The sequence below is a fragment of the Dipteris shenzhenensis genome, chromosome 13 (genome assembly GCF_047967505.1).
Source record: "Dipteris shenzhenensis isolate YYH24624 ecotype China chromosome 13, Dip_SZ_1.0, whole genome shotgun sequence".
Taxonomy (NCBI): domain Eukaryota; kingdom Viridiplantae; phylum Streptophyta; class Polypodiopsida; order Gleicheniales; family Dipteridaceae; genus Dipteris; species Dipteris shenzhenensis.
This window is the reverse complement of record NC_141608.1, coordinates 28,486,377-28,496,609: the sequence shown is the minus strand read 5'-3', so window position 1 is coordinate 28,496,609 and position 10,233 is coordinate 28,486,377. Positions and strand designations below refer to the sequence as shown.

Sequence of the window (10,233 nt, the reverse complement as noted above, 5' to 3'; positions counted from 1 at the left end):
CCTACCTTGGAAGACGTGGCACAATGAAGCCACACAACCACTTGAGCTATGGCACGTGTAAAAAATGCCTATGAATCTTCTCTGAGATCCCGAGAGGAGTCCTTCAGTATACCCTTCCCCACACAGGTGAGGAGGACACCCATTTTCGTGTTGCATAATTGGCATGCCATCGTCGAGCGCCAATCCGGCGTTGACACGTCATCAAGTAGTCACTAGGCCACTCTACTGCACGTCATCTACTCCACGAGCTTTGCTTGCATGCATTATCCTCAAGGGAACCATTTTCAAGCATTCATTGCGCTGCGCAGTAGAGCTCAGAGTATCAGCCATATCCGTCTCGTGTTCAGAGCTACTAGCTTGGACGCATGTCATCTGGAGGAAGATAGAAGAAGCATGAAGGTATAGTTCAATGCCGTCATGAAGGTCTAGATCAGCTCGCAATGGCAGCCCAAGAAGCATGAAGATATAGAAGCATCAAGGTATAGATCAGCTGGCAATGGCAGCCCAAGAATTCTGCTGCACCCTTTCTGCAGTCGCTTCTCTCTTTTGCGACGACAAGCTAAAGAAGGTGATTCTCCCTTGCTCGCTTCATGATTTTTATGACATGACACTATGCGAGGCTTGAAACGCAGAGATCATCGTGCGCCTTTCGTTACGCTCAATGTCGTTCAAAAGATAGCTGAAACCCAGCTTAGCATCGTTGTCCTTTTGCAGGGAAATTCAAGCTTCCCAGAATTGATGCAACGTGCCGCAAAGGAGGCCATGCGGAATGATGGGCGATGGAATCCTCCTTGGTTGGAGTCTGAGCCATCCACTTTGAAGCAAGGTGAAGCAGGAGCTTATCGTGGAGTAAGGGCAGCCATGCCACAAGGTTCTAATGAGAATTGTGGAGCGTCAAATGTAAACTGCCTCAGGTGTTCCTTTAAGCACGAATTCTCGAACAACTGGATAGGCTCGGTTTTAGGGGGGAACATGCTTCCAACTGCAAGGAAACTTGGTGACATGGAGATTAAGCTTTGTGTCAAGCATCTTTGGATCGTGACTGTTGTCCATCTTGTTTTTCTCTCAATAATGCAGGGCAAGAAGGAATGATGGTTTTCTCGGCTCTTATGTGTCCGTTGGTTTCCTTAAATCATGTTACGAGGGACGGCTGAGGGAGGCACTTTACGCTGTGGATTCTATGAGTCACCAAGGAATGCAGATATCCACGAGTGTCTTCTTTCATCTTTTGCAAAGATGTATCGAAGAGAAAGATGTTGTAGCAGCAAGGGAAGTACATCGCCGCCTTGTAAGAAGTGGGGTCGATTCAGACGCGTTTCTTATGACACACCTTATCCGCATGTTTGCTGCCCTTGAGAGTCTGTCGGAAGCGAAACAAATTTTCAGCAAAGTATCTAATCCTACTGTATTTTCATGGAGTGCCATTATATCAGCGCATGCCAAGCTAGGGGAAGCTTATCAAGCTCTTGAACTCTATGATCAGATGCTGAATTCAACTGTCGAACCAGATGGCTATGTTTTTGTTGCAGTTCTCAAAGCATGTGCTGCAACTGCAGCTTTGACAAATGGTAAACGGATTCATGCGCATACGATTCAAAGTGGGTTGGACTCGGATGCAACTGTAGGCAATTGTCTGGTTGATATGTACGCCAAATGTGGGAGCATCCAGGATGCCGATACAGTTTTTCATAAATTGCCAAGGCAAGATGTGGTCACATGGAATGCGTTAATTGGAGGTTATGCTAATCATGGGCATGGTCACGAGGCTCTCGAACTTTTTAAGCAAATGCAGCAGGATAGCATGGAACCAAATCATTCCATGAGCAATCTGGTGAGCAAGCCAGCTCTCCTACAGCTTAAAAATATGCAACAAGAGGGCATGGAGCCAAATGTGGCTACGTTTATATTCATTCTGAAAGCATGTTCCAAGGTGGGGGAAGCATCAAAACAGGGCAAGTGGGTTCATTCTCACATTTTAGAAAGAGGTTTCGAGTTAGATATGTCAGTTGGCAACACACTTATCGACATGTATGGAAAATGTGGAAGGCTTGGAGATGCAGTCATAGTGTTTGAAAGATTGCCAAAGCGAGATGTAGTTACGTGGAGTGTGCTGATAGCAGGATACACTCAACATGGGCAATGTTGGGAAGCGCTTGAACTCTTTAAGACAATGCTGCAGGAGAGCATTGAGCCAGACCAGGCCACCTTTGTTTGCATTCTGAAAGCCTGTTCCAGCATTGCAGCTTTGGAACCGGGCAAGCACATTCATAATCAGATCACTGAGAGTGGATACGAGATGGACCTGTTTGTTAGTAGCAGTCTTATTGACATGTACAACAAATGTGAGTGCTTGCAGGATGCACGAACAGTGTTCAATGGATTGCCAATGCGTGGAATTGTATCATGGAATGCAATGATTTCAGGGTATGCCCAGCATGGACATGGACAAGAGGCTTTGGAACTTTTCAATCTGATGCAAAAAGAGGGCATAGAACCAGACCAGGCCACATACGTGAGTGTCTTGCAAGCATGTTCCAACCTGTCTGCTTTAGAACAGGGTGAACAGGTTCATGTGCACATTATTGAAAATGGTTTGGAGTCTGATGTATTTATAAGCACAACCCTTATTGACATGTATAATGAATGTGGCACCTTGGAGGATGCACGCATGATCTTTGACAAGTCATCTAAGCGTGATGTTGTAACTTGGAATGCAATGATTGCAGCTTTTGCCCAGCATAACAATTATCAGCTTGCGGTCAATTATTTTGAGGACATGCAACAAGCTGGGTGGAAGCCAAATGATGTGACATTCATATGTCTTCTCTCGGCATGCAGTCATGCGGGGTTGGTTGACAAAGGCTGTCTCCACTTCAAGTCAATGAGAGAAAATCATGGCATTGCACCGACATTTGAACATTATGACTCCATGGTTGACCTTTTTGGTCATGCAGGATGCTTAGAGGAGGCTGAAGACTTACTTGAGACTGTTCCGTTTGCACCTAATATAATGAAGTGGACATCTCTGCTCAGTTCCTGCCGAACATATGGGAATGTTGATATAGGAAAGCGATGCTTCGATCAATTTGTCACCATGGATCGTAGAAATGCAGCTGGATATGTTCTTATGTCAAACATCTATGCTCATGCTGGCATGCAACAGGATGCAGAGAAAGTAGAAGAGCTGAGAAGATGTGCGAATGGATGGAAGAAGCCTGCAAGGGCTTTTATCGAAGTCGATCATAAGGTGCACGATTTTACTGTGGGAGATAAAACACACCCACGAAGTGATGATATCTATGCAAAGCTGAAGTCATTGAGCATCCGAATGGCAGAGGAAGGGTACATGCCACGTTTGGACTTGGTCATCAGTCCAGTCTCAGATGAGGATAAGGAAAATACATTGTGTGGACATTGTGAGAAATTGGCCATAACTTTTGGGCTCATTTGCACTCCTAGAGGTACGACCCTTCGAGTTGCAAAGAATCTTAGAGTATGTGCGGATTGCCACATGGCCACCAAGATAATATCCAAAATTGAAATGCGAGAGATTGTAATAATAGATGCATACCGGACTCATCACTTCAAGGAAGGGGACTGCTCTTGTAAAGATACGTACTAACAAAATTTTAGTTAAAGGCAGTACAGTGTAAGATAGGAACACTGGAGATGAAAACCAGGTTTGAAACATGTCACCATGACTGCTGTGAGCCCAGTTGGATCATGTCAAAAACATTCAGAAAGCTGAGCTATATCACAAATGAATGTAAGCCCAGCTTCTTACAATGCAAGGTTAGCTCTTCAGCTACTCGAATTCTACCTACTTGCCAGTTAGGACTGCTTTGTTGACGGTGCCTAACTGCTCGGTACTCCTAGCTGACTCGTGAATTTCGTGGAGTCTGCATGACTGCTTGCACCGACTAGAGAATGGTGTCTTCTCATTATGTACATTTGTGTGCATGTGCTTGCTTGATTCAGATAAATAATTGTCCACAACAAAAAGTCCAATTATTGGTAGTTTGACATATCATTTATATGTAGTTTGAATTTAGAACTGATTGAACTTTGATAGGAGCTTATGCATAAAAGATAATGCTTCAAGGGCTATCATCTCAATGTGAAAAAGGACAAAAGCTTTAAACTATGGAATCAAAGGAGTTCACAAATAACAAAGCATAAAGGAACTTGGACTACAAGTTAAATAATGTGCTTACATTATGGGGAGAATGTAACTAACGTATTGACTAACAAGAACAACAACATGAAACCAAGACGAGATTTGACAAGAGGCACTACATCGGATCCAATAGGACCCTCATTGATCTAGAGTCAAGGCAAGATGGTGTCAATTGTTCCATGCTAGAATCTTTAAATAGACAACACAGACACACACAAAAAGAGAAAGATGGATGTATGCATGCGTACAGATAGATATAAATATACATCTATCTTTGCATGCATGCCTCTTTGTGTCTGTGTGCCACACACACAACTTCTGCTGTGTCATGGATGCTCTCTCTCTCTCTCTCTCTCTCTCTCTCTCTCTCTCTCTCCCCTTCTCTTTATTCTTTATTTATAATACCAATTAGTTTCAGATTTATAGCAAGCTCCAACTGTGCAGTTCAGCTTTTACATTGCGCTTGTGCAGATTGGCATCCACACTCAAACATCCAGGTTTCTGCCACTTTCGCCAGAGAGAGTAATGAGACGAGCATGACACATCCCCTGATCATCTTTATCTCCCTGCTGGTTGACCATGTGGGAAACAAGACTCTTAGTCCAATGAGGTGTTCATATATTGATTTGTGGCCTGTTCGGCAATGCCAGGGTACCTGAAACCCACTGCATGTGACAAATGTGGGGTGTAACAGGTGGTGATTGATGCCCATAAGTTCCTTCTGGACTTCAATTACAGGAGCTTTGTAACCACACTGAAGCTGTCACCACATAAATTTTCTTCTTGAATAAGTTTCTGGTCCCTTCAGGGTGGCCCTACAAGTGTTGCCTCCACCCTTAAACTGTGCCTATTCAGTGCTTCATCTTCCGTTTCGGTTCTATCTATTGTGAGGGGACGGACAATATGTGAGGTGGGACACTGGATCCATCCCGCTGTCATCTTATCCATATGTTGCTGTGCGTGAGCCATTTTGTGACACAGCTTCCAGCCACAGCGGTTGTAACTGCCTTCCATAATTGTTGGGAACACTTTTTCTATCACAATATTCTCCATTGCTATATCGCGCTAACCTCTGAATTTTCTGCTTTAAAATGCTGAGCGTGATGGCCCTGCTTAGGCTTAGAAACCTTCAGTACAAATGCATACTGAATTTCCCCATGCGGGGCACCCATAATAGTAGGAGATGTATTGAGTCATGTGCGTTAACAAGCTTTCCAGAATAAAGAATAAAATCAAAATCCCCATTCTACGCTGCTTAGTGCTTCCACCAGCATACATTTTAATAAAGGTGACCTTCCACAACTCGTATAAGGAAAGGATCAGGTATTAACCCCAAGGACTTCATTTTCTTAAAGAGCATATTAGCTTCTCCATCCCTGCCTGCCCTCAAAAAACCATTAATAAGAGCGGTGTATGTTACCGAATCAGGAGCTGGACCACGCTCAGCCATCTTTTTGAAAATTGTGTATGCTTCGCCTATTTTGTCTACCTTGCAGAGACAATTTATTAGATTGGTATAAGTGTAGGCATCTGGGGAGTGACCTTGTTTTTCCATGCTCTCAAACAACCTCTTTACCTCTTCCAGGAGCCCAATCTTACTGTAGTTATGAATGAGAATATTATACAATTCAGCATTGGTAGGTGAACCAGCTGCCAAAACTTCTTGAAAGAGCAGATGAGCCTTATCTAACCTTCTGCTTTTACAGAATCCATCAATCAAAGTGTTATAAGTAACAGTGTCTGGGGCCAGACCTCTCTCCAACATAGCCCTGAAGACTTTCTCAGCCTTATCCACTTTGGCAGCTTTGCAAAGTCCGTCAATGAGTACAGTGTAAGTCAACACATCTGGTTGGCAATTCAACTTTACCATATCTGTAAAGAGTGCACAAGCTTTGTCCATTTGCCCCATTGTCAACAGGTTTTGAATAAGAAGAGTGTATATGGCAGCATCTACTGTGAACCCCTTTGCCTTCATTTCTTCAAACAATGCATTAGCTACATCAGCCTTGCCGACTTTGCAGAGCCCATGAATCAGAGCAGTATATGTATAAATGTCACGAGAGCAACCCTGTCTCCTCGTCTGTTGAAACAAGTGAAGTGCCTTATCCAACTTGCCTACTCTACAATAGCCATCAATTAGTGTATTATACGTTCTCCTGTCAGGAATAACTTTATCAGCCTGCATTTTTTCTAGCAGAGAAACTGCATCATGCATTTTGCCACATTTACAGAAGCCATTGATCAATGTGTTATACGTGACAATATCAGGCATTTTACCGTTCAACCTCATTTCCTTCAAAAGTCGAGTGGAATTTTCCATTTTACCCTCCATGCAGAAGCCATTTATCAAAATATTGAATGCCTCCACAGAGCCACCTTTGAATAATTCTTCAAAGATCTTGTAGGCCTCATCCACCTTCCCTCCCTTGCATAAGCCATCTAAAAGAGAGTTCCTGGTAACTCTGTCGGGAAAACAACCTGCTGCTAGCATTTTAGCATAGATCTCATACACACGCTGTACATTACCACCTCGACCATATCCATACAGCAGAATACTGAACATATGATTATTAAGTTTAAAGCCATTTTTCAGCATTAACTCATACACATGTTCAGCTTGCTCTATTGAACCTGCTTTCATCAACACATCAACCAGGCAACCATAAACAGAAATGCTACCCTTATGACCATATCTGTGCATCACATTCAAAATCTCAGTTGCTCTTCCTGCCATGCCTGCCCTACCATAGCTCTTAATCAGAGTGGTAAACGTCCAGTTATTCATTCTGCATTTTTCCAACTGCATTTGTCTGAGGATCTTCAATGCAGTATCAAATTTTCGTGCAGATCCTAAGATCCCAAGAAGAACATTATAGACAGGTGTATCATGCTTGTAATCTTTCTGTTTCCCTGCCCACTTGAAGAGCCACAGCCCTAGCTGAGCCTCCTTGAGGTGCCTCAACACTTCAACAATGTCACATGTTTTTAACTTTCCAGAGAAGTTACCAAATGCCTCTTCCAAAGCCTGCTCAGTTTTATGTTGCTGCAAGGCATTCAACATGGCATGAACATTTAGTTTTGAGAAAAAATGGGTAGTCGATCCCAGTGTTACCTGTGTCATTGTTGAAAAATGGGATTGTAGAAGATCATTTTTCAAAGTTCACCAATATGCCCTCTCAGAACTGCAAAATGATGAAAAACTGTTTCATCTCTCTGATCATTCATTGAGACAAAGGTTCAAAGCGTCCTTGGAATTTTGAACATTTAAGGCTTCACAGCACAGATATGGCCCCAACCTCACATTACTTTGGACACTCCATGCTGGACAAGTGATACTCCTTCACATTTCATCAAAAAGGTCATAGCAGTCTTTGCATGTTGCATTCTAAAGGAGGGGCGATCACATTCGTGCTGCCGAAGGGGCTTGACAGCTGCAAACAATGACATTTATCACCAAAGAATAAAAAATCAGGCTTCAGCCAGCAGAAAGGTATCCTTGCGTTGACAAAGGTTGCAGTTCAAGACTGACTGCAAGACAGAACAATATGTGTCAGTATGTGGTCACAAAACTAAAAGACAGGGAGACAGGAGAGAATGATATACACTAAAACATGCATACTACCACGAGAGAAAACAATGTTATCCTCAAGAGAGGACAAGTGGTCAACTAGACAGCACAGGTGCAACTGAATGGGCATCCAGTGGCGTATCACAGATTACCAACCCACTATGCTCAAATGCCAGTTCAGTGTGGATCCTGTTTCCAAGTTAGACCAACAGCCGTTAGCCTTCAAAGGTTAACCACCCTAGCTATTACCTACTATGTTTGGGTTACTATGTAACCCAAGTTAAGTAGAAGTGTTAGCTCAAGACATAACATAATTGCCCCTTTATGTCCTCATAAATCAAGTAGACATCGTTCTAATGATGTTGGATATTGTTGATTATTTCTATCAAGATCCTCCATTCCACAAGAAGCACATAACCTCTATCATAGACTAAACCTAAACAGACACATGACTGCATGCCATCATGTCCCATACCACTACGACACGGAATTACCACCTGGCTATTAGCTATACTGTGTACTGAGACTTCACGAGGGTTTTAAAAATACATCAGACCCACGTATTGAAAATGGATCTTAAATCCTCAAGCAATTAAACAAATCAAGCACATCTCAATTTTTCTCTACTCCACTTTAACTTTCCAACTCGGAAGTTTGAATGAAGTAAAATATACCAATCCTTCTGATCAATGAGAGCATTAAAATCCAAGATATCTCTTTCTGATATCAAGATCATAGCTCAAGGTTCCTCATGTACGATCCAGAACACTGGTGGTTATCAAATGCATATTATGAACATTGTTAGTAATTACCCTATGTTCCATCTTGAACATGTACTAATCTCCTGTTCAATTCAAGAAAATTGGTAAATCTACCACTAACACAATTCAGTAAGACCAGCTGAATTAGCCAATAACAAGCACTCACGACATTATAACAATCTACCTATCTAGGTGTATCAACTGATACCTCTTGCAGCATAATCTCTTTAAGAGGCTTGTCTTGTTGACAGCATTTGCAATCTCCAAATGGTATACGTGGCAGTCCATAATCCATGGAATAACGTCTCCTTCATTAAAGCGTTGGATATATACAGAAGGATCCAGAGGACCTCCTAGAAGATTTGAAATCATTGACGCATGTAGATATTCACATACGTTATGGATACCTGGTTGCCCAAATAGTATCCTTCATCCCTCAATAAAAGGTAATTATAAGGCCTTGGGAAGATCTGAAGTTCATACCTGACAGTAAAAATGATGCTGCCATTATCACCTTTGATTCCCTCCATTTTTATCAATTTGAAAACAGTATATGTTTCTATACATGGAATATATTTACAGCTCCCACGTGGAGCCCCTAATAAAACTAGAAATATTCTACATTAAAATAAAGCCACACAGAAAGCTAAATAACTTTGCCTTCAAAAAAAGGAAAGTAGCTTCTCTGGCCTTTAACTAAGACCCTCAGCACCGTGACGACAATAAACCCACCCCGCCCAGAGTGGCACTGAGGTCTGCTCTTGGGATTATCATTGGCCCCCTCCACTAGAAAATTCAAAAGGGTCTATGGGCGGTCAGCGAATACGTCTTGTCAGGAAGTTAATCAAAATGTGATGCGATAATGTGGTGTCTGAAGTGGAGTTACAAGTTTTCGTTTATTCTCATTCATATTATCGCTGAAGGTCTGAGGCGACTCACTGTTTGGCAAATCCCTGAAGACCAAGAAACGCGCAAACAATGTAGAGGCGATAAGAACCTCGAGCTGCATCAACTGGAGCTGAAAATAAGCAAGAAGGGCATCTGGGCAGTGCTCAGAGCAATTGAGCAATGAAGTTTATCTAAATTGAAGAGCAAAGTTTATGTTAATTGAGGTGGAGAAAAATTTTTTAACGTCACGCCCTGCAACATTTTCGTTTCTTATGTAAAACACATTTTCTCAACTTCGTAAAAACTACAGGCAATTTATTTTAGCTTAAAACTCTGCAAATTCTTGAGAAAAACCTTTTAAGACTTGAAACTCCGAGTTTTGTGATATGTTTTCTGTGAACAATGCATAATTTTCACTTGGTGTAATGGTTGAGGAAGAATGTCCGACACTAGAACTAGTAGTGAGATGCTAAGCCAGCATTGCAAAAAGCACGTCCCCATGAAGGCTTTTGTTAACACTGATCTGCAGGTAGGGCTCTCCTTACACTTTTTTTCAAAAGTGTCCCTCCAATACTTTTGTCACATGTTGCCACCTTATTACTCACCTTGCTGCCACGTGTCAACTCGCTCCTGTTCTCTCTCTTTGCCATATATGTTTCTATTTCGGTGCAATTTCATTCTACTTTAAAAATAGCCACTAAGGGCAGTGCTCACGAATACTTGTACTCTCTTGTTATTCAAACTTGTGCGTAATGAGTGCTTGATAAGGATTTTCTAGGTTATTTGAGCCAATCGAAAAGAAGATCGCCTCTTTGGACCAATGAGAGTGCTTGGGCATT

The 10,233-nt window shown here is 42.2% G+C and overlaps 2 protein-coding genes across 2 annotated transcripts; one reads left to right on the top strand and one right to left on the bottom strand.

Moving 5' to 3' along the window:
* Nucleotides 1–315: 315 nt before the first annotated feature.
* On the top strand, nucleotides 316–4,726 carry LOC147895251 (pentatricopeptide repeat-containing protein At1g11290, chloroplastic-like). The gene is made up of 4 exons (XM_087383287.1): nucleotides 316–568; nucleotides 715–914; nucleotides 1,078–3,792; nucleotides 4,649–4,726. Exons 1-3 carry the CDS (start codon nucleotides 497–499, stop codon nucleotides 3,620–3,622), a joined length of 2,817 nt encoding a protein of 938 aa, XP_087239413.1. The 5' UTR covers nucleotides 316–496; the 3' UTR covers nucleotides 3,623–3,792; nucleotides 4,649–4,726.
* LOC147895250 (uncharacterized) lies at nucleotides 4,308–9,568 on the bottom strand. The gene is made up of 2 exons (XM_087383288.1): nucleotides 9,446–9,568; nucleotides 4,308–7,705 (listed from the first exon to the last, which is right to left on the bottom strand). The coding sequence occupies exon 2, from the start codon at nucleotides 7,296–7,298 to the stop codon at nucleotides 5,457–5,459; it is 1,842 nt and encodes a 613-aa protein (XP_087239414.1). The 5' UTR covers nucleotides 7,299–7,705; nucleotides 9,446–9,568; the 3' UTR covers nucleotides 4,308–5,456.
* Between the last annotated feature and the right edge of the window lie 665 nt (nucleotides 9,569–10,233).

Coding starts and splice junctions, on each gene's coding strand:
- LOC147895251 (XM_087383287.1), top strand. CDS start 497: ATGGCAGCCCAAGAATTCTGCTGCACCCTTTCTGCAGTCGCTTCTCTC. Junction 569..714: donor GCGACGACAAGCTAAAGAAG/GTGATTCTCCCT, acceptor GTCCTTTTGCAG/GGAAATTCAAGCTTCCCAGA. Junction 915..1,077: donor TCAAATGTAAACTGCCTCAG/GTGTTCCTTTAA, acceptor TCAATAATGCAG/GGCAAGAAGGAATGATGGTT.
- LOC147895250 (XM_087383288.1), bottom strand. CDS start 7,298: ATGACACAGGTAACACTGGGATCGACTACCCATTTTTTCTCAAAACTA.